Genomic DNA, 24,488 nt, shown 5'->3' on the forward strand with positions numbered 1-24,488 from the left:
GACTAACGAAACTACCTCCACGGCAAGCGCGCGATTCACTAATAAAACTTTCTGATTGTTTGCGGACCCGCTCCTTTGGACCACGAGCCTTTAGGAACCTCGGGCGCTGCCTTTCCCTTGCGGGTGGGACATCCCGAGTCCCGGGGGGCGGCGGAGAGGGAGAGAGTGAGGGAGAGGCTCTGCCTCTGCCTCTGCCGCCGCCGCTACCGCGAGCTACCGCCCGCCACAGCCCGCCACAGCCCGCCACAGCCGCACCGCCCGCTCCGCCCGCTCCCTGCATGTGCCGGGAAGGGGAAGGGGAAGGGAAGGGGAAGACCCGCAGCGGCGGCGCGTCCCGTGTGATGGCCGCGCCCCGCCGCTGCCGCCCAGCCCCTTCCCGGCCTGCCCCGCCCGCCATGTTGGTGCGGCGGCGGCGGGAACGGGAGCGGCGGGATTGCGGGATCGCGGGGCGCTCGGAGCATGCGGGGCGCACGGAGCGGGCAGGGCGCGGAGCGGCGGCCCGCGGGCGCGGCCCCCGCGCAGTGGGTGCTCATTGCCCCAGGTAACCCGGCGGGGTCGCTCCGCGGAGGGGCGGCTCTGCCGCAGCGCCGAGCTCTCCCGCCCCCCGGCCGGCTCGGGCGGGAGCCGGGCGCTCGTCCCCGGGCCTGGGGCAGGTGCCGGGGCTGCTGCGGGCGGCCGGGCCCCGCCCGGGTGTGCTGAGGCCGCTTAGAGACACAGCCTCTACACGAGGCCCCGCACGGTACCCGCCCTCCCCTCTCCAGGGACCCCATTTCCCTCGCTGGATCAGTGCGTTTAATTTACGTCTGCCATTAGGGTTTTGCCGAGGGCTCTTGCCACCGATGTCCCTGGTGGGGTCTCGCTGTCCCCTGCCCGGAGCTGGCGGCCCGCCTTGCCTCCATGCCCTCAGTCCCTTCCTGCAGCTTTTGAAGGAAGCGGCTTAGTGCCCTGAGCCACAGCTGTCACACAGACATCAGAGCTAAACTAAGGCAGAGAGATCTCCTCAGCTCCTGGTGCTGAAGCAGCGGAGCTCCACACGGCAGCTCGGCAGGTGCCATGGCCTCCGTGTTGCGGAGGCTCTCGCTCTCCCACGTGCGCTGAGTCCGTGGAAGGATGCCTTTGCTCCTTACATGTATTTCTGCCTAGTATCAGGTTTAAGCAAACAGATCACAAAATTATTTGCTGCTAAAAAGGATGAGTGAAACAGGATGTGTTCAAATGCCAAGTCATTAAGAGGAAGAAGTCATAACTGTCTTTTTCTAGTTTAGTTTTTAAGGAAATGTGACTTCCATGATTATCTGTGGGCCAGCTTTGTACTGTGGCTATTTCTTAACTCGCCCATAACTGGACAGTGTTAATAACCAAACCTGATAAAAAGAATGAGTTCTTTGGAGTAATTTTCTGAGCTTTGCCTGTGATGATGTCAGAAATGCTGTAAATGGCATCACTGAAGGAAAGGTATAGCAAGAACTTTGTTCAGCAAAGGTTGAAAATAAGGCAGGAGCTCAATCTTGAGACGTGCCCAGAAGAAACCAGGCTTCTCCAGTTACATCAGAAACAGAACCAATTGCTATGATTTCACTGATTCCTCTCTTCCTCTAGTTTTAACTTTTCACTTCCACCCTTTGGTATCTGACATTTTTGATGCCTAAGAAAGGAATTTATAAAGTGAGGAGTTCCTTTTTTTAATATTGACTCTGTGAAGACTAGGATTTAAAGCTGAATCTTGTGTCAGATGACTGGCTATGCCAACAGATGTCCATACTGTGCAAATATTTACAAATATGCTTAGCTTATGCATGAGTAGTCAGTTCTGTGCAGTAAGTTAAACTCTTCAGTAAGTGTTTGCAGGATTGGAGCCAGAGCTTGTAACTTTCATGAAGCCAGACAGTTTGTATTACCAATTATGCCAGCACAGCTCTGACGAAATTTATGTAGTACTCCAGACCTGTAAGAAAGTTTATTAAGCCTTAGTTAAACTTCAAAGCACATAGTGATTTTTTTAAAAAGTCTATGGCTGATAAATTCAGAACTCCACAGCTGATGAGAGTCAGCCAAACAAAACATTTCATGATTTTAGTTTTGTTTTAACGTTATTTTCAGAAAAGCTTTTTTAAGTTAACTTGTTACCACTTTTCAGAATTTTGCATTTCATAACTGCTCTGTTGAATGAATCTCAAAAATTTTTCATTGGCTGTTTAGCAGAATGTGTAGTAGGAAGACCTGATTACTTTCAGTAATGAAGATGGTTGCACTTGGATTTAGAACAGAAATGTCTTTTAACGGTAAAATTCTATTCCTATGACCATCTCTATCGTCATAATACCAGTATAGCATTATGATACATACATACCTAAAACCAACTGGTGCAGATAAGTACAGGATCTGTTTCTGGGTGTGAGTTCAATGCCATTTGTTCCCGAGTCTACTGCAAAAAGCTTGTCTGCTTTAATATGGAAAGTTATGAGATTACTACTGGTTTCCTTGTTTAAGTACACCTTTATATGCTGTTATATTGCATGGACAATGAATGGCTGCTCTGCCATTCAGAGCATGTGTGATGACTGACGGGACAAATTTCAGTTTTATTTTTGATTTTGTAGTTTTTATATTGGCTTCAGTGTTCTGGAAACAGCTCAGAAACAAGGAATCTCTTCTGTCAGGTAGAACTGCATGTGTTCTTTGTTGAAGTTATGATTCTGGCTAGCGGAATGCAGTCAGGGTGAGTTTTTTACTAATGTTGTGAACTGTTTTTAGGGGGACAGACTGTCACTTCCTGTAGCAATTGATTAATTCTGTTATATTTCCAGGACTGTAAAAGTTTAGTAGTTAGTGATCCTCTCATGTCTGTGCATCACAGGACAGAGCCTGTGCATCACAGCTACAAGCTCAGCAGTTACTTTGCATGGTTTGTAGAGGTGGGTGAAGGTGGGGAGAGGAAGCAGAGTTGACTGAGCGAGTCTTTGTCCTCACCAGCCCTTCTGCCACACCAAGATACTCGGGCTGTTTGGCATGGGAGAATTGCACAAAGAGGATTCCAAGTAGGAAGGGAAAAGGAGAGCCCAGACAGTCATGTCTGAGCTGACTGCTAAGCAACTTCTGGGTGAGATGGTAGCCTGCCCTTGGCCTGCTGAGAAGTCTTGTGATGGTATTTCTGTTGATGCTTGCTTTTTTTTTTCCATGAAGACAGGACAATTTGACATGCAAATACAATCGTATTTTTGTTTTGTTTTTGTAAATGTAACAGTTCCTTGGTTAGGGATTGAACCACCAAGGGCAGGACAAAGACGGAAGCCAGAAGTGGTGAGAGAGGGGTCAGGAACTGCTGCTCAGGCAGAGTGAGAAGAAGGTGGTAGCCATGTTAATGACTCCAGAAAGGCTGGAAGTCGCAGGACAAGTACATTGTGCAGCCTTACTGGGGATGTGTAGTGAAAGGCTGAGAAATGGATGTGAGTGGCCAGGAGAGAAAATAGTGAACAAACAGGAGGTGGTGGGATTGGTTGTTGTGGAGGAAGGTGAAAGGACAGAGAACTTGGTCGTGTTGGTAGCAGTAGAGCTGTGCATGCTGGCCTTGAAACAGAGTCAGCTCTTCAGCCTGTTTCTGCAGTTGCAGATTAACTGTGCAGTGGATATACAGGCACCAGATTTAGCCTGGGGCAGGCTCAGCTCAGCACTAGCACTTTATTAGTTCAAGTGCTATGCCATGTTAACACATCTCTGCTGTTTCCAGAACCAGCTTTGCAGTGCAGCTGCTTTCAGACAGTGTCTGAACTAATAAGTCCTGATGGACCAAGCTGGCTCTGCGTAGACCCACTTGGGTGTTTCTGTGCTGTGCTCCATGTTCCAGGGGATTTTATTAGCTTGGCTGGAAATCTGGATCTGAGCTTGCTTTGTGCAGAGTAGTTGACGTCGATGGTTAAGGAGACCTCCCGAATCTGGAGTTCTGGAGGAATGATGGTGCAGAGACACCAAAGTGCTAACGAGTCCTGAAGGACCACACGGGCTTCGTCGGTGGATGGCTGCGTTTCCAGATAGTGCTTTCCTGCATTTCCAGTGGGAGCTGGGTAATCAAGGCTGTTATGTTGCCCTTGTATCCAAGCTCTCTACTCGTGAGAGTGTAGAAATGCCTGGACTGGCTTTCTGTTGTTGGTCTAGCTACTGAACAGGTACGAGAGAAAAGTAGTAGCTCTTGGGGATTAAACCTTGGCTCTCTCACGGCTACAAAGTTACTAATGATGTGCTTGAATAGGGCAGATTCTGTCTGTATTTACTGAGTATCCATGTACTTTAAAAAAAAACCACTGCTACTTTTTAATGTGTGTGTAGGAAATTTCTACCTGCCTTTTCAGCTGGGCCCATGGAACTACCATTTTTTATATGTTCTCTGAAAATAATAAGAGCTAGGAGTTATTTTCTAGACTGAGACCCAGCAGTATTTTAGGGCTAGCTAAATCTAAAGATTTTTAATTTTAGGGCTATCTAAATCTAAAGGTAGAGCTTTGCAAAACTCTCAGATACTGTGGTAAGGTCACTGTGTCTGAGGTAGATGTGATCTGAGCTCTGTATAGCAAATAAACATTCTTACGTAATGGCTTCAAACCGGTCTTACCAAAATCACACTAGCTGCTTAACAGGATTGGTGTGAAGGACAGTCTCTTTTTCAGTATTCCTCAGGGATAGGTGTTATGTCAGAACTGAAACTATTTATATCCTTCACTGGTTTTAGCAAAGAGGCCAGGAATTCGAGGCAGTTTTCTAAGTGTGATGTTCCATTCTACACCTAAAGTTAAGACTGATGTGTTTAATATGTTCTTTGTCTGTATTAGGAAAATAAGTAGGGGTTAGCTGCATGCTGAAAATTATTCTCAACCTTTATTTTTCTGAGCTAGACAAGTTTAGCTGAGCACATTTTTTCAGTCTGCTGTTTTCTTAAACAGTAAATTGATTAGCTCTTTTATTGTTTTATGGGAACTGCCATATGAATAGAACTGGAAGGGTTGCAATGGGGGAGGGAAATTTAACAATCCTATTATTTTTAGGAATTACTTATTCAAAAATAAAAGAAGCAGTTTCAAATTATACTTGGCAAATTGTTTGAACAAATCTCATATATGCCAAAAGTCAAATGGAGGCAGAAATAAATGGACTGTGATGCCAAACCATTGGGCATCAGCACACATTAAATTAATCCTCCATCCTTTCAGTTGAGACTAAGGAACTTTTGTCTCCATGCAGTAACCGAGGAAGTATTTGACTTGAAAATTTTGGGTCATAGTGAGAGAAGGTGTCATAGCAAAAGAAGCTGTGGAATACTTAATTTGTGAAAGTGGTTTGCTCTAAAAACAGAAGTAGACAGGTTTTACATTAATTTTTTTTCCATCCTTGCATTTTGATACATGCTTTCATTTAGTGTTTTTAAAAAAAATCAGTGTATCTGCTACGAAATAGGTCACACTGCTTGGCTGTTAGGGTGCTTGAATCAAAAATTGTAATGAGTGTCAAAATTGAGCAGAATAATTGAACATTAATACTTTCCCAGAATAATCTAGGTAAAGAACTTGGAAATAATGTTTGCAATAAACAAATATGGGTGTTTTTTTTTTAACAGCTGAGTCAAAACATCAGAAAACCTATGTAAAGTAATGGCACATGTTTATATACCTTTTTAATAAGGTGAATGTGAATATGCTTATTTTAGAAGTTAGCACTCCATGGGCATATTTTACTAAACCTCCCCCTAAACTGGCATTTGCATCTCCTGAACAAAGCCCTTTGCCTGCAGGTAATTTGCACTCTTTCTTACATGTCATCTCCTAAAAGGCATGCTGATCTCTGCTGTGAATAAAGCAGATATAACTGGCAAGCTAAGGAGCCAGAAGGAAGCATAGCAAATAAAATAACTGAAAAGAGATGTTTTAATGTGTAACACCATCTCCCACTTCTGCTTTCTGCCATCTGGCTTGGAAGAGACCAACTTATGCCAACTTAGGCCTCTCTGCATATGGGAATAGGGCTGATTCAGCCAGTAATACAGCTGCACCAGTGCTGACCCTATAAATATTGAGAAGGGAAGTCTGTAGTTTTTATCCTTTCGAATGATAACCAGTTCTTGAACTTCTCAAGACTGACCTCCCCTTTATTCAGCTGAAACTCTGCATGTTCTGCCAAGCATCTCGACTTCAGTAATGGATGAATTAGTACTGTCCATTGCTGCTAGTGAGTCCATGGACGTGGGGTTTTTTTGGCTAAAAAGTGAATTGTGCCAGCATAAAGGGAAACCAAAAGATGCTCTCAGGCTTAAATTTTAAAATTTAGCTGCATTGCCTAGCTGTGTCCTGGAGCAAAGGAATATTCAAACTGTCCAGTAGCATTTCTTTCTGACCTTGTGGTCAAGATAGAAAACAGTGCCTGTGGTTTATTGTACAATGTTCTAAATTATGTCACATTGAACATTGTTTCCTTAGGGCACTAAATAATAAATGCCATGATTACCAAACTGATTATCATTCTGTCTTTTACAATAGGCATGGCAAAAGTCCCCTCACTGAAGCAAGCACTGTGTACAGTCATAGAAGGAGTAAGGTGATGAGGTAACATCAAGTTTGCATAACTGAATAACAATTAAGATTATTTCCAAAAATCAAGTGTGGGCAAGTGCAAACCCATACCTTCTATGTCAGCACCTGCAAAATACTGCCTGTTTGCAGAGGTGAATTGAGCTGTGTTCTGTTCAGTGCTCCCCTGAGTATTGTGAGCCAAGGAAGCAACAGTGTAGACCTGTGGCTCGTCTCCTGCTTTTTCAACTCTGACAATTCACATATGATCTGTTTTTCTGATTTGTGTGCATTGGTCAAAGACAGCTGTGTCACATGTGGAGTAGGGTGTATTCTACACCATCTGCTCCTGTCTTGGGTTCTGTCCCTTGTTCCATTGAGCTTACTGATAGGATTGAAAGTTATTTACTTCTTCATTGTGGTTGGTTTCTTCTCAGCTGGATGAGTGAACTGAGCCGACTTGCTGTGGGGCCATAAGCTTGCAAGTTTTGGTGATACAAAACAAGAAGGGAGCAGAGTTGGGGACCCCAGGACTGCACTTTTCTATGGACTGTGATCTTTACTTCTCAGCTGGATGAGTGAACTGAGCTGACTTGCTGTGGGGCCATAAAGCTTGCTAGTTTTGGTGATACAAAACAAGAAGGGAGCAGAGTTGGGGACCCCAGGACTGCACTTTTCTATGGACTGTGATCTTTGGTCATTTGAAGCCATTTATGAAACTGTATCCTCAGTCTGTGCATTCCTGAATTCATTTATTGTACTTGCAGTTAATTGTTACTTAGAAAAATTATCAAAAATTTGGGTGATACGAAGTACTGGATTTATTAGTTATTTTTCACTAGGCTTTTTTCAGGGCATGCTGCACAACAATGGACATGGACAGTGAATTAAAGCCATTTTCTTGAGGGTTGAGATTCTGAAAAGAACACAAAATGTTTAATAGATCTAACCTATCTGTACCCTTAGGCTACATAGTTTAAAGTCTTCCATAAAATACCTATTTAATGGGCTCCATCATAATGTGTTCATCTGACACACCTTTCATGCACAGTTAGAAGTTAAGAAGGGAATGGAAAAGACTTGTGTAGGTGACGTATGGTTTAATATCTGTTTTTAAATGAAATCTTAACTTTATATTTCCAGACTTAAATAGTCCTTTTTCTTTGTAGGCTGGTGGTGGTTGGGAAATTTGTGCTCTCAGAGGGTTTTTTCCTCTTACGCATTTGACAGATATTTACAGCCTTTTTGCTTGCTTGGCTGGCAGCTTTTTGCATGGGAACTCCATATAACTTGATATTAGTCTGTTATATATAGTATTCTATAAGCATTTTTTTAAAAAGGTGAATAGACTTTGCATCATCCACAACAGTTTCATAGCTCTTCGTGGGAGTTTTATGTTGTTTTTCAATTTATTTATGTTGCTGTACCAGGTAACACTTTTTTGTTTTAATGACCAAATTCATTGGTGCCTCATATCTATCCATTGTGGAAGAAATCATTGCCAGAAATCCTTTGAAAGCTGGTTCATTTTCGCTTTGTTTTGTTTATGCATTTTATAGAATTTGGCTGGTTGTATGTCTGACCTCCATGAAACACCACAATCTTTTCTCCTTTTCTTCAGCTGCCTCTTGGAAGTATCTGCCTTCTGTCTTCCCAGGCATTTTAAAGAGTGATTTGCTGGCTGAGATACCTCCTTGAGACAGGATTAATAGAGCTCCTCGGTACCCTTCTATTAGTTTTTTATATCATTGTAGTGTATGTTGTCCTAGGAGAAAATCATGCTGCAATGACACATGTGAGTAAGCTGACCTGACTGTGGGCCATTGTTGGCAGAGACTGTACTGTTCAAAAAGCTCTTACCTATCTCTTCCCCAAGTATTCTTGGGGGAAAAAGTTTCTCAGGGCTGAGCTATGGGAACTGTTATAAACATAGTGGCAATCACCTGATGTTTTCCTTTAGAATTTAACAAAACAGCTCTTCCTGTAATGTTACTTTTTACTGTTTATTTTCTGTAAGGTCATTTCTTATCTGAAGGTGAACCTTAAAATTGAAAAAACCTCCTAACCTAGTTTAACTCTCAGTTTTGCTAGAAAATGGCTACAGTACTGCTTTTAAGAAGTCTGTGTTTACTTAGCTATAAGAGATCCTTGCTGAAATAGAAAGACTGATAAATGTAATGGCATTAAAGAAATCCAGTTACCTTTCCTGGCTGCAGTCCAGAACACAAATAAGTTAGGTTTGGACACCTAACATCAAAAATCCCTTGCTCAGCATTTTCCTAGTCACGAGGTATTTAAATTCAGATAAATAGAGCCTTCTTTGCCCTTAAGGCCATATTAATACTGCATCCAGTTTTCCAAGCAGGCATTCTCCCAATTACCTCTTTTTTTTGTCTGCCAGCTTGACATATAGTAAGCCAATCTATAACAAAAATATACTTCAGATGCCCCTGGAAGTGGAATGGAATACTGCCTACATTTTGAGGAAATTGAATGTTAAAGAAACTCAAAGAAACCGCTTTTGCCTTTGCCCGGTCCTTCCCTTCTCCTTGTGTGTGTGCATGTCCCTTCAGGCAAACTATTTTACGTGGCAGCCATGTGGAGAGTGTGACATGCACTCTGATCCCATCGCCATGAGATACTGGGACAGCAGCCTGCACCTCAGACTGTTTGTTGGGGTTTGATCCCTGCTGCCCTCTGTGCCCTGCTGAACCCCCTGGAGCATGAGGAGCACCAAAGAGCCCCGTGGGCACAGCTGTGCTGCTCTTCAGCACGTGGGGAAGAGCTCCTGGCAGGGCCAGAGGGGCAGATAGAGGGTGCTGAGCCTGGAATGGCATGGGACAGGCCTGGATGAAGGGGGGTGGTTATCCGATTGGGAAGGTGGAGGATTGATGAGGAAGAGAAGGGAGACTGTAGTCCTTGGGTTTGTTACACTTTGTGCTCCCTACCTATAGGTGTCCCCCAGGCTTAGCAGAGATGGATAAATCCAGTGTATTACTAGCAGGTTAGGAAGAGAACATCTCAACCTAGTAAAGATGCAAATGTCATTAAAACCAGCAAAAAATTAGGAAGGATTGTTGACTTAATTGCTGACAAGATGCAACTTCAGGCTCAGCTGGACTCATTCCCAGTGTTCATCAATCTGTGCATGAAGAAAGCAGAGCAAGCGAGCGCTGAAAGTTCCTTTGGGGTTTTTTTGTTTTGCTTTTTGTTTTAAATTTTGAAACTCACATTTACTGTGTATATTTTAATATGTTCATGTGAAACACATCAAAGTAAACATGTGCAGTGTGTTTCTTTCACTATCATTAATCACTTCAGTGTTTTAAAAAGTAACAAAAAATACACTAATGTTAAACTGTGGTCAAGAATTGAAATATACACAGCTCTAGAAATTGGAAAGTCGCCTTTGCCAGGGCAAATGTAGCTTGACAACCATGTGTTTATGTATCAGCATATGAAGCAAGTCTGCTTAGCAAATACGGACTTTTTCCATTAAAGGCCCTCAACTTATATTGAACCTTTTTAAAGCACTTTTTCAAGCCACCTGAAGACTCAGTGGAGTATTGAAGGGAAGAAAATTATTTTAAATACTCTGAACAGCTCTGAGAATTATTACCCTCCAACACTTTTATCACTGAGCACAGTTGTTTTTTGTGTCCCCCTTATGTTTTTATCTGGCAACTTCTGTTGGTGGCACAACTGAATAACAAGGGGTGGATGTGAAGGTTGAGAGTTATTTGGGCCTTTTGTTTTTTGGGGGTTTTTTTGCCCATGAGGTGTTAGTGAAGAGCCAAGTGTGAGAAGTCCACTTGTTCTTTTCAGGGGCTTTCAGCCAGGGTGGAGGACAGTTGTTCCTACTTCCCTGTTTGCCAGTGAATTGTACCAGTTCCCTCTTCCCAAACCTGCTGGATGTTACTGAAAGGGGAAAGACAGTGTGGCACTTCTGTTCCTTTGAATAATCATGCAGTCTGTCTCTACTGCTCCTCTCTGCTTTCCTCAGCAGCAGTGTAACACAAACATCAGCCTGATCTCTGTCAGTCCATTCTCTGGGGTCTGGATGCTCATTATAGATGTGAAATGGTTTAGTAATTTTCCTTGCTCTGATGAATGCCTGTATGAAAGGAATTGAGGCAGAACTGGCAGTGTGCAGGCTAAGAAAGATGATGCTGTCATGGTGCTCTTTACTGAGATGTGGGAAGTTGTTTTCATAAATATAAGTTAGACTTTCCCTACAAAGAGAACTTGGCTAGAATATAATTAACTGGGGATACTTATAGATGTGTTTTTTTGTACTTGAGTCAGCGTCCTTGTGGTAGCTGTTTCCTTCTTTTTTCAGTTTCACAGAAAAAAAAATTATGCTTTTGTGGCTCTGCTTTTTATCTTCTGTTGGTTCAAAGATACAGGAAAGAAAATATCTGTAAGGGGCTTCAGCCAGAGGTACTGCGTTCTCTCAGCTTCTTTTTCTTGGGGGGGGGAATTAAATGCAGTCTTTATATTTCAAGTTTGTACATAACAGATAAATAAGTGTGCATGTTTTTCACAGACATAATAACTAGAATAGGCTAATTCCTGCATAATCTGATTTTGTGAAAGCTTTAAAGGATAGCTTCTTCCCGTGTGTATTTTACCTTTTGGACTTTCTTAATGTCCACGTTGTGTTTGGCCTGACTAACCAAAGCATTCTCATTGTCTTTGTGACTAATCAGGGCAGCATATCAGTTCATCTTACTTAACTGGGATGTCAAATTTAGGAGCTCTCTTGCCTGAAGGCTCTCTAGGGGGAAGTGGTTTTCAAAATCTAAATCATCCCCAGGTGCATATCTTTCCTGTGACAGATAGAGAGTGCCAGGAAGTCTGGAATCATAATTTAAGTGCCTTGATCAGGTAGGATGAATTTGGGCTGAGGCATACAATTTTTAGGCAGATGTGTGTGTGTGTTTTCAAAAAGTGTCAATCCAATTAATTCTGAATGTCTTGGTGAAGCAGATGTGAAATACTTCACAATTTACAAGTTCCTAACTTTTTCCTCTCCCCCTACAGAGGCTGCTATTGACCCCCCTAAGACACCTGACAGCGAACCCTTGTTTACAAAACTGCGCAACCCATGCACAGGCAAGTTCTGGAGCTGTGACATGAGCCTGTTAAAAGTCTGGTTGATTTTCTCCACCACCAAAAGATTCATATTTCGCAAAGCTGAAATAATGATGATAGGTACAAGTCTTAAGTGCCAAAGATACTGCTGGTTATGCCAGATGGTTAATGCTGTGCAAACATTTAGGATTTCTTTTATAATTTTAATTGGTTGAACTGTTTATTCATCAGAAATACTGGCAGAACAAAAAAGGGGTGTAATTTAAGTTCTGTTTTTAAGTGCATTAGTTTTGGGGAGCTTGCAGTGTTGGGTGTTGAGTCCAAATTTTTTTTTAATCCAAATTTAGGCTTCTTAGCATTCATCTTATGCTATAAAATAAATAGAGTTAGAAGAAGTGATTCAAGTGTACTTACCAAGCTTTTTGGGTCTTTTAATTTTTAAATCTAATTTTCTTCTCGTGGCCCAGGTCATGGTGTCTCTTTTCTCCTTAGCAGAGGATGGGGCACTTTGAATTCAAAATACATTAGAAAGACCAGCATATGCAGGCAATTCAATGACCCCACCATTACTTTCTTCTAGTCACATTGTTCTTCTTGTGAAGGATTTTCAATTATTCTATGATTAAGTAATAATTGGAGTGTATGATGCTGCGAGAGAAACTTGCAGTAAGCCTTTGTTGGGGTTAACATTCTGTTTGAAAAACGTTTTTCATGCTGTTGTTTTTTTCTTTGCCTGAGCTAGTTTCTTTTCCATAGATTAAAGTTTTATGGTTTTGGTCTGAAATTGACTGCTTGTATTTATATGTATTTACATATATGTGTGTAACTGAGTCTTCAGATGAATTTTATTGTCACAGTATAGGAACTATATTTGTTCTTGAAAGAGGAATATTGTCAAAAATAATAATACAGAATGTAAAATCACTTACTCGTCATGATACCTGTTTCTTGATTGCTCAGATTTACAGTGGGAATATAAAGCCACATCTATTTTCCACCTGTGTTATTTTTTCCTGCTGTAACAGCATACTGCCTTTGTAGTTTATGTTTTTAAAAGCATAGATGTTAATTTGTTTTTCTCTGTGTAAAAAGAGATCTGTTTACCTTGTGGAATCAGAGATCTTGGGGAAGTTTTCTGGGGAAAACCTAAAGTGCAATGATTGTCCGTGTGTGCTCCTTTAGAATTTACAGGACCTTATTTATAGGCCTGCATAGACTTTCAGTTATGTAGCCTGTTATAAATACAAAGTCTGACAATGGAAGAACTGAGAACACACTATTAATGTATTTTCCTTGCCTTTGTGTCTAACAGATGAATTGTTGGTGCCAGATACTGTATAAGTAGGCACTGAAGGACTCAGCACACTATAGAATTGATGCTAACCACTTTATTAAATAAAAGCATGCTTCGTCCTTTATATAGACAGGTAAAAACAACAAAATTTCTATCCCTTACAAAGACTATAAAGTGGGATCAGACTGCAATTTGGAAGTACCACGAGAAACATAGTGAAGTTGTGAGCAAAGCTGTCCAGGTTCTCTCCCCATCCCCTGCAGTTCCTGTCTGACAGTACTGTAGGGCACCTGTGGTGGCTGTCCTTTTAGCATAATGACACAATTTAAGGAGCTGTACTTAGGTAATAAGAAGGGTTCTTTTCCCAAGACTTTGTAGCTCACCACTGGGTTTGGCTAGCACACTCACTGGTAGGAGTCTTAAGTTGTTCAGTCAGCACTTCTGTGAGTAGTTTGATATGGGGCTGATCAAACTGTGGTGTAGACCCTTGTTGAGGGTGCACATGGTAATGATGGAAACTTCTGCTCCCCCCTTATGACTACTCATTGCTCCTCTCCTCCCCTACCCAAAAGAAAAATTATCAGAGTACTGAAATTATATCCTTAAGTGAGGTTAAACATCTGGTCAGCCTTTTGGATAAAGGGGAAAAAATGCATTACCAGTCATTTTTGGGAATTCATGTGTTTGCCCATTTTTGCTGACCTCCCTCCGCACCTGGGGGTGTCTGCAGACTGAGAAGAGCAATGCTGATGTCAGCTTTCAGGGCTTACACCGAGGCTTCTCTGAGCCAGCCCGTCATCTGCAAGTCACTGCAGCTTTGCAATTTATGTGCTCTGAGCAGGACAGCCCTGCTGTAGTTACTCTTGTTTCCTGAAGATGGATTGATAACCAAGATAGAAGCAATCCAGCCAACAGACTCGGCTGACCGCATTTCAGCGGCCCCTTCTGCAGTTGTGGTAACTTCCCATTTCAGATATGAAAAATGCCAGTCCTGTTTGCAAATGTGTTTGTCACCCTTTTTTTGTAACCCAAAACTAACGTCAAATGGTAGAGCTGTGTTATGGGATGACCTAAAATAAAGCTTCCCCCTTTCTTTTCCCGACTATTAAGGTTCTGATGGGTGCTTCAAACCAACTTCTTCTAACTTCCTCATTTACTTTATATGTCTACGCATACAAAGTCATCACAATCCATTTTGGTGCACAAAAAAAAAGGGTATTCCAGATTGTCCATGATAGGTTTGAGACTTTTGTTCCCCTAACCCAGAGTCTGATATCCTCAAGACAAACATGATGGAAGGAGAGGGAATTCTGCTTTCCACCTTCCCTCTTCACTGCAGAATAAAAGCTGATTTCTTGAGTGATTTTGATTTGGGTTTGGATCAAAGGCTTTGTGTTGTAAGATGAACTATTCACACATCTTATTTATTGATTCAAATTCAGTTTCGTTTATAGAGCTGGTAAATGAACATCTGTATATAATAGTGTTTTTTGTCTGAGCTCTCTTTGTAGTGAGTTTATGTAGACTGTGTGTATGTTTGTGTGTCTGTATGTATATAAGGCACATTCTTCAAACATATTGGGTATTCTTTTGATTTTTCTGAAAGCTTACAAACACAAACCAGATTTCTTTTCAACAGGGGAAGCAACCCTTTACTTATTCAATAGTGGTGCACAGCAGCTGTTTGAAGTAAAAGCTTTTCACGAGGAATGCCGTTCCTGGTTTATAGGTCAGACTGTTCAACAGGGTGAGTTGGATAATGTGCCTTTCTCCCATCTTTAACTAATGTTTATACACAGACCTTCCTTCTTTCTTCTAGTAAATTTACAGGTGTTTTTCCTTATTGTTTGAGACATGCTGCATCATATCCCCACCTTCTGATAGACTCATTTGCCATATGGATTTAACCAGGGCTGGAGGCTTTGTCATTTCTCTTTAAAAGGTTGCCTTTGGCAGCCTCAATTAGGCTGATGTTCATTTGTCATCTCTTGAAGGGGAAAGGAGGGGTAAGTAATTCAATTGTGTTTAAACTGAAGTGCCATAAAATAGTTAGCTTTCCTTGTCAATCACACCAGCAAGTCCTCTGAGTAAGCTAATATGTATTATCCTATGGGAAAGAAAAGAAAGGGCTGGAAGGCCTTAGCTAGCCAAGCGAAGTGGTGTGTTAGAACTCCAAGCACTGGAATGTATGGTCTTGTGTTCTTTAAATTGCCTCTGTAGTCCCCAGCCTCAGTGCTGGGCTCTCAGGAGAGGTCTGAAGCTGCTATTTCAGTTGTCTCTGAAGGGAGCTGGTTTGTACTATCCTGGACGTTCTCTGATCCTGCTCACCTTTCTGAAAATGAGGAGGAAGCTGTGTAACTTGCTTGTGATGGCTTTCACAATCCATTTTCAGTAAGGATGTTATTGTAGCAGTGTTGCTCTGCCAGCATGTCCACAGACCAGCATGTCCATAAGTATTAATTCAGAAGATTAAGGTATATTTGTTTTATTCCTTTTCATTAGAGAAAAGTCCATTTATAGTAATAAATAAAAGCAACCCTTCCAGACATATGCCTTCTTTAACAGTAATATCCCAAAGTGTGTGCTAACTTTTAAACATCCTCTGCAGGCACATAAAGCAGTGCAAGCATTATGTCTCTGAGCTTTTCCTTGCTCTGTCTTGGGGATGAGCCAACAGACTGGGTCTGCTCCCTGCTCCCAATTATGTCCACATTGTATTCTCTCTCTCCCTTTCTAACCTTTATTTTGGCCCTTGGGAAACAGTTGCTTTAAGAAATCATGCCCTCAGTTTTCTTTAAAAATACAGTGGAAAAATTGTTCCTGAATGTTAGGGCTGCTGTATCTCTGAAAGGGTCAGGAGAAGAACAACACAACAAAATCTGTGTGTTTGCAGTTAAAACAAATTATCTGGTTATCTGCAGAGGAGGGCAGAGGTCTTTATACACCTCTAGTGAGTATGACTCTTTAAAACAAGCAAAAGTAACTCTTCCTGGAGGTTGGGTGGAAAGCATTTAAATGGAAGCTGTTAGGAAGTGGCTAGTGGGTCTTTTTCCTTCCAATTTCAATATCAAAGCTGTCATGTTTGTAAGTAGTCCTGATGTGTGCTTTGCCTCACACTGAGCATCATGCTGGTAATACACATGGTAGGTTGGATATCAGCTTTGCCCAAAACACATTCTTCCCACATGATCTTTTGTTAGTTTTAGGGTCATCATAATAGGATTTCCTTTTCTTTAATTATCTTAATCATGTGCTTTAAAACAAGAAAAAAAATTACATTTATTTGCTTTTGGTTTGCTAATTACTGTCAAATTGTCATCAATTATTTGGTCTCATTAGTGAATTTCCTTGATGTTACATTGTTTCCAATTATCTGCAGTTGTACAAAAGGCCTGACTAAGCCATTGTCCTGCAATGAACTCCAGATGGGCAGAGGTGTCTGTTTCAATGGGAGACCAAGTCCTTCCTTTGTGTGTAACATTGAATACAGCACACTGAGCCATGTATTCTGATCTAAGTTTATTTTGTTCCATTAGGAACTGCATCAGATTCTCCTTTTACAGATGAAGGCAGCTCTCACTTAACTAGCCCTTGACATTCTTTCTTGTCCTGCCTGTCCCTTCTGCCAGTGCAGTGTTGCCTTGCCTGCTGTTAGAGGTGGAATGTTGCTGAATGTCTCTGGTATACCAATCCAATTTCTGTTGCCCCCCAATCTGCCAATAGAGGGCAGCTTCAATTTTGCTGGTTTTAATACAGTCCAGAAAAAAAGGCAAAACTCAGAGTACATGAAGCAGAAGTCCTGAAGTGGGGTTTGTGCTTGGGTTTGGTAGGGTAGAGAATTGAGTTATCTCTGTATTTTTAATATGAAATTACAAATACTATTTTTCTGTTTTGTTTTATTAAAATATTGGGATACGTATTTAAAAAAATGTTGTTCACACTCCTAAAAAACATCCTAAAGCCCCAAAAAGTCAATATATTGTGGAAGCTTACTTTTGCATGTCTGTCACCTAGATGGGCGCCTGCTATTTGTTACACCAATGGACCCCTTATTTCTGATACTTTACTACCTCATAAAGGCAGACAAAGAGGTAAGCCTGCTTTATTTTTTTCTCTGGAATTCTCAGGAGAAAACATTATTTCTGACTTCAGTTCTGCAGAAGTTATGTTAATTTTACAAAGAGTGACTTCCATAATAAAGGAAATTTAATTTGCTTTTAAAGCAGTATTATCTTAATACCTAGAAGTATTTTTTTTTTCCATCAGGTTTTTTGGTTGGTAAAATTACATTACAAGAGTCAGCTTTCAATCTCAACATGCACTAATCACCTTCTTTTTTAAGAGAAGAGAATCTCTTTTGTCTTTTTGTGAGAGCCTGTCCCAGAACTATTGAATTTAAAATGCTGACATGTCATCAGATCAAAACAAACTAGTGCCCTTTCTGAGGCATCAGTAAAATTGTTATTTTGGGAAAGAAGGGGAAAAGAAAGAAAAGTTTGGATGCTATGGAGGAGGAAGGAGGAACATTTCTATGGCAGTTTAAATTTGAAAGCAAACAACTACATTTGTAGAGATGCTGTATCATAGAACAGCAGTGGGCTGATTGAGTATCCAAAAGTTGGGTAATTAAAAAATGGCTTCATTGATTTATTGTGGGTGTAGCAAAACCTCACGTAAATTTCTGAAATATATCAAAAGTCGTAGGCAAATTTTCTGATTTTTTTTCATAAGCAACCTCTGAAAAAAGGGGCATAAGATAAAACCAAAATGTTGATTTTTTTAATTGTTTTTTTGCTTGTTTGTTTGGTTTAGTGGGGACAATGCACTTTATGCATCCTAAGAGTTTTTGCTCTAAAAGAATTTCTACAGGGTTGCTAGCTATTTTCTGCTTTAGATTGCAAATGGAGAATGCAGAAGAACAAATTATTTATGGTGAAGGTATAAAGTCTTCTTATACCTTTGTAATAGTAACTTACTGTTCTGTAATGATGTTTTAATTATTTAAGGTATAGGGTGTGCAGATGTATTCTGTATTTGGGTGGTGAGGATGGTCCATCAGAAGAGGTCATTCCACGAGTAGTTCAGCTTGTTCCTTGGGCACTGCACTCTGAATTCATCATTCCTTTGAAAGCTTTATACCAAACTTAAATTAGGGAAGTAGTAAATCTCCTCTCTATATGTGGGGTGGTGTTGAGGTAGCCTGGGTAAAGGACAGCTACTGCTGCAGTTTCTGTGCATGGAAAGAGTCTTGTGCTGCCCTTCACTTTTTCAGTACATTGTTTTCTAGGTTTTCTGGTTTTCTAGGCCAGGCATGATGCCAGATAAATGCCTAGAGCTGTTGTGAGTCCTAAAAAAGGGTAAAAGCTTTCATGCAGCACCTTGCCTAAGTTAGTGTATTCTACAGTATTGTGGTAAGGCTAGCCTGAATGCAGCACAGTCACTTCCAGCTTGAACTGATGGATATCACTGGATATCACAGAATCATCCTTTGCACTGTCCTTTGATTTTGATAGTGTGGTGCAGGATTGCTTGGTGTGTCTGAGCAGAGCAATCTCCTATGCAGCACCTTTCTTGGCTTAGGCTCTGTGCCCATGCATGATGTAAATGCAGCTGTCTTGCTTTGGGACACAAGCAGGTCAGTTATCTGTAAGAAAGAGCTTATTGCAGTTTTATTTTTGTGTCTCCTAAATTCTTTTTGCCATGGTTATTGTGCCTTTTCCCTTTTAAGGAGAAAAAACCCTCTAAGTACTTTCTTGGTTCTGCTTTTTGTGCATTTGTTTGGGATTTTTTATTTGTTTTTATTTTTTCTTGTTTGATTTTATTGTTTTTAACAATAGATGGTTACTTTTATTAAGCCTCTGTGTGTCTAGCAAGATAATTAATTAATAATGAAAGCAGTGTACCCCAAGTGGGTTTTTTCATGCTGACCAGTATAATGAGTTCAGCCTTGGCTGCAGAGACCACGCACTCTGTAAGCATGAGAAGTTCACAGAGTCTTTGTACTGATGCACTAAAGGATCTTTCCAAAGGGAAGGTTGCCAGTTGTGCCAAACCATGCTGAATGATTATGCATTGTTTGGCAATGGCAAAATTTGTTTGATGGTTCTGTCATGTGTGGGGCTATTTATGTTGTGCCAAAATCACTTTATATCCCTACTCTGGCCAAACTGGAATTGACTTTGCAGAGGTGAAAGGTTAATACTGTGTTCCAGAAGCTGCCCTGCTCCTTTGAGATTTATCTTTGTGGAAGGAAAAGCAAAATGTGAATGGAAGTTATGACACTGGGTTTAATCCAACAGGTTTTGGTCTAAAACACTATTGGCACACTCTGACTACTGTGTCTTATGTCATCTTCCAAAAAATCCTGCTGTACTTCACATTAGTTTCTCCCTGTGTTGTTTTAAATTTGGCCTTTTAAGTGCAGTGTTTGAAGAGTTCAGCGTTTTGCAGGTATTTACTGGTCTGAAATAAATATTTATAGCTTGCTTTGTAATCAGTTTCTGAATGTGTCATGTGGTACCATTCAAAATACGATCTTCTTTAAATTCTTTATTTTAAAGCTATGGCCATTGCATGCATATATATTTATATACATATGTGTAGTGTGTATATATGTGTCTTAACATTTTAGTAATGTTTTTATAACCCCTTTGATGTATTTTCAGCAGCAAGGAAAGTTCCAGCCACTTGATCAAGTTGTGCTAGACTCAGAATACCCAAGCTGCCCATTGCTGCTGAAGTGTGCAGATGTTAAACAGTACATACAGCACGTAACAGAAGAAAAAGGTGAAAAAAAGGGGTGGGGGGGAGGGAGGACAAAAAAAGACTCAATTTGTTAGTGTCACCTCATTAAAAAATAGATTTAAATATTGTTTTTTGCTTTACCAAACAACCAAAGTGCTGGACACAGCTGTACTTCGAAAACAGAAGCTTAGGCTTAGAGCTTGTCATTGCAGTCTTGTGAATAGAAATATGTGGCTCTCAGATTATCTGCTGCAACTTGGAAAATCTCATGCAGTCTTATTGCTAGGTGTCATGCAAATGATAAATTCTTTACTTAGTGTAGGATGGCGTGGCATGGAAGTGGTCCATTTCACTTTTTTTCATCCTTTGTCACAAACCATTGAAAAGTAAATAGAAAAAAGCTGGAGAAGAATGAATGTGTTGCTGAGAAAGGAGAACACAAATTTTATGGCTTTGCGTAATTTAGTGTTTTGGGTTTAAGCTTAAAGACTTAATTGTTTTAAAATGCAAAAATTGATTGGGATGCATAAGTGTATGAGAGAGAAAACTCAAATGGAAAAGGTTAGCGAGCTATCAATTCTGTGCATAATTTCCTCAGCCTTTGCTCAGAATTCCCTTTGGTGTGGGGGCTTTCATTTTATTTGAGGACAATATATGCTTTCTAGGGAAGGGACAGGAGCGTGACATTATTTTTGCAGGTTTGCAGATCGTAAAACATGCAAGACTTTGGTTTTTATTTTCAGTCCTTTAAATAGCATTATACTTAGGCTTGCTAACTCCCTGATAGGGAATGGAGATTTCCCTACATGCACATGGGGATCTACAGGAGAACATACTGGAATCTTTTGCACCAAGAGCAGAACTAGTAAGCTGTCTGATTCTTATGCACTAGAGCTTCTCCAGCGAGCTGAGGTTAAAGTTAAAAGATAGATTGAAAACTACGAACATTAAGAATTTGCTTTCACAAAGCAAGCTAACTGTTCTCATATATATATGATATTTAAGAAATATTTTGATAATCTACAGATAAGTGGGAAGTGACTAAGGAAAGGTGTTGAAAAAGTAAAGTTGCTAAGTAAAAGACTAGACCTCCTTCTAGCTGTATAGAACATTAAGGTGTTTGTGGGGGGCAGAAGCTGTAAGTTAATTTAGGTGAACAAGTTTAAGTATTTTGGGCTTGATATGGTGCATGGGCAGTAGGGTAGGGAAATTGCATTTGAACTTCAGGGCAGGACATGTTTCTGTTGAAAATGCTCACTTTCACAAGGGAGCAGAAAATCGAGATAGGAAGGCTGTTGTCACATTCTGTTTGGGACTGGGGTTGTTGGAATTATGTGCTTCCATAAACATAATTGTGGAGTAATATTACTATGCCTCCTGCATTTCCAAAAAAACCTACAGAGTATGTAGTTACATTTTGTGTCATTTGGACCAAACAATCCTTTTATTTGGGTGAGTTCTGACTTTTGAGAAGGTTCTTTAGGACAGGTGCATCTGAAATGCAAAACCGCTTTTGCCTTCTCAGGAAGTGACAAGTATTTCCATTAAAAAGTATTTTCAAGCATTCAGGCCATTGCTGTGCCCTACAACTTGTTTAACATGGGATAAGTAGCCAGGGTGAGAGAAGAGCTGTTAAACTTCTGTGTACAGAATGACACAATCGTCAAGGTTGGATGAAACCTTCAAGATGGTCTAGTCCAAGTGTCAGCCTAGTGCTGCCATAATCACTCCTAAACCATATTTCCAAGTGCCACATCCAGACTCCTCTTGAACGCTTCCAGAGACTGTGATTTCACCACTGACCTGGTCACTTTATTCCGAGGTTTGACCACCCTTTCAGTGAACAAATTTTTCTAATATCTAATGTGAAGATCTCTTGGTGCAACTTGCAGCCATTTCCTTTTGTTCTTTCACTTGAGACATGGCAGAAGAGACTGACCCCCACTTTAATGCAACTCCTTTCTGTTTCTGTTAGGTGTAGAGAGCAATAAGGTCCCCCCTGAGCCTCATTGAGAGTGCCCCCAGCCTGTAGTGCTGCAGAGGTTTGTTGTTTGTTGACCCAAGTGTAGGACCTGACATTTGTCCATGTTGAGCCTCATGCCATTGGGTCTCAGCTCATCAATCCAACCTTTCCAGAGGTTGGATTGATGAGCTCTGCAGAGCCTTCCTACCCTGCAGCAGATCAACACTCCTGCCCAACTTGCTGCCATCTCTGAACTGACTGAGGGTGCACTCAATCCCCCCATACAGATCATTGTTAAAGATATTAGATAAAAATTTGGCCCTGGGGTTACTAGTGGCTGGCTGCCAGCTGGATGTGACACAGTTCTCTGGGCCTGGCCATCCAGACTGGTTTTTACCCAGTGTAGAGTGTACCTGTCCAAGCCATGAGCTGCCAGCTTCTGTAGGACAGTGCTGGGAGAGACAGCGTCAAATGCTTTCCAGAAGTCTAGATAGACAGCATCCACAGCCTTTCCCTCATCCACTATTACATTGTTGTAATGGAGGTCAGGTTGGTCACCTGTCTGAGAAGGTGAAGAATGGAGCCACATCCTTTTGACTGTCATACTTGAGTCTGCATAGGAACTTAGGATAAGGTCTGGATTATTTTTTTGAAGGGACACTTCCTCCAAACAACAGTACAGTATTTATGTTCCCAAAACAAGACTTTTTTTTTAAAGTGTCTTTTATATACAAGATCTTGTGTCTTGGTCTAACTTCTATATCCATTCTGATGCTGCAAATACAGCTGTTACCCATCTGGGAGCATCCTTCCATAAACTGTATTCTGTTAGACAGTAGTGAAGATGCTTCACTGCTTGTTTTTTTTCTCCATTTTAAGTAACGCGTTATAAGTTTGTGTCATTTTGCCAACAAATTGTATTAGCTGTTAAAGGTTTGTTCACTTCCTGGGTTTTGTTTTGAAATGCGAGGTCAACAATGCTTTTGTCATAAAAGCTGTACGCACACATCAGCTTTATGTGATGTTCTTGGGTTTTCCCAGGCATGTACCTGCATGTACGTGCTACTTCTTTTCTTGTTCAAGTTTGGATTGGGTTACAGTGGGGCTTGTTCTTAGAATTTCTTTCTTTTTATAGAACGCCAAGAGTACTGTTATGCAACAAACCCATTGGCACTTGCTTGCCTGTCATGCACACATCACCTTTCTCTTTAATCCACTTCTATGTGTTTCATATTCTCCTGTCTTTTATTGCTTGTAAAAAATACCAGCATTATGACTTCAGGTACTTGCTCTTTTCTGGCTCTTAAGACCTGTTGTCCACTTTGTAGCCTTTCTCATTTTAGGAGTAGAGCACTGGGGCAAGAAATACCAGTTGCATTAAGGCTTCAGCAGCTCTGTTCTGCTTGACAGAACTTAACAACATAATTATTTCACTCTTCATTTAGTCTTAAGACTTTTAACATCTGTCTAAGAAATTCTTACCCCAGAGCACTCACAGTTTACACATACTGAATTAGCAGAAAATCCACCTTCTCTGGCCTCTTTCTTGAAGGGCACTGAAAATTCATTTAGTTGAATTAAATTCTGAATTACCTGCTTTAGTAGTTGTGGAAAGGGTGTGTTACAGCTCACTAAGTCTGGGTGAGGCAGGTTGTTTGCTAATAAATTCTGACATTGGATTGAATGTACAGTAAAAAAGGTTTAAGAAAGGGTTATGAATTCCTGTTCTAGAGTGTTACTCTTTGTTTCATTTTGCAAGGCAAAAGCTGTACTGTGATCTTGTCTGATGTGATTAACATGAAGAGCCAAAAAAACTTACCTGATTAGAAGAACTAAATAATATTGCCAAGCTTGTATTCCCAGGAGGTAGGAAAAAAGGGGCCCTATAAGTTTCAGAGTTATGGAAAACACTGAGAAAATGGATTTTAAAATGTGCTTTAGGCAGTTTGCTCAACAATACATCAGGGAAACTTCCAAGTCTACATAGCGATTACCCGATCACTGAACATATTATTTAATTGTAGAACCACTTATATTCCATCTGTATTTCTCAAACCCAATCTTTCCAGATGTCTCAGACCAGTTTTATAGGCACCAGACACATTAGGGAACAAAAGGCTTTCCAATATATACTCATATTATCAAATGTAGTCACTAACTCTCACCAATATCAAATGTGCATCACATGTTAAATCCACGTTCCAATATTGAATCCTTTTGTCAGCAGTTTGTGACTTTCATAACTCACTTTAATTCTTCAGAGGTCTTGAATATTGTCAGTTTCTAGGGTTTAATAGTCAAAACTGTCAAGCACACAAAATATTTTCAAACAAAGTGATCTCTGAAGGGTTCAGTGTAATTATTTTTCACATGTTTTAATGAAAATGGCTTCACAGTTCTACATTTCCTTTCCCTGAGTCACTCTGAATCATGCTGTTGTGGGGGAGTCTGCCTGGGAATCCAGACTAGAATTACTTTTCAGCATGGGTTGGGGGATGGTGCCCAGAGGATGTCCCTTCCTCGAACTTTCTTAGATAAGAGAGGAATCCATGAATTGTACTAACTGTGCTTGAACCCAAACCATGTTAGCCCTTTAAGAAGCAGGTTCAAGTATCCAGAGAGTTTCTCCATTTTCTGCTTATTTTCTTTCAGAGCCATTTAGAAGCCTCTAAGACCTAAAGCCTGTAGCCAACAATGTCACAGCTAATTGTTTTACCTGCACCTCATCATTCAGCCAAGTGTACATTAGTGTATTTTTTCATTTTTGCTCTGAAGAATTTTTGTATTTTACTATTATACAACTATTGAGACAGATTTTAAACTTTTATCTTGCTAACAGCTT

At 40.8% G+C, this 24,488-nt stretch overlaps 1 protein-coding gene across 4 annotated transcripts in view; it reads left to right on the plus strand.

The window, feature by feature from the left end:
* The first annotated feature begins 392 nt into the window (after positions 1-392).
* Positions 393-24,488, plus strand: part of RNASEH2B (ribonuclease H2 subunit B) — a 41,929-nt gene continuing 17,833 nt past the window's right edge. For 3 of the 4 annotated variants that reach the window (XM_039716709.1, XM_039716706.1, XM_039716708.1), the window contains exons 1-5: positions 393-541; positions 11,595-11,666; positions 14,579-14,686; positions 16,954-17,030; positions 19,605-19,725. In XM_039716709.1, coding sequence (XP_039572643.1) covers positions 460-541; positions 11,595-11,666; positions 14,579-14,686; positions 16,954-17,030; positions 19,605-19,725 — 460 coding nt within the window. In that variant the 5' untranslated portion in view covers positions 393-459. The remainder of the gene's footprint in view (positions 542-11,594; positions 11,667-14,578; positions 14,687-16,953; positions 17,031-19,604; positions 19,726-24,488) is intronic. The other variant, XM_039716707.1, reaches the window with a different exon arrangement.

The sequence above is a fragment of the Passer montanus genome, unplaced genomic scaffold, assembly GCF_014805655.1.
Source record: "Passer montanus isolate IOZ18808 unplaced genomic scaffold, ASM1480565v1 scaffold36, whole genome shotgun sequence".
NCBI lineage: Eukaryota > Metazoa > Chordata > Aves > Passeriformes > Passeridae > Passer > Passer montanus.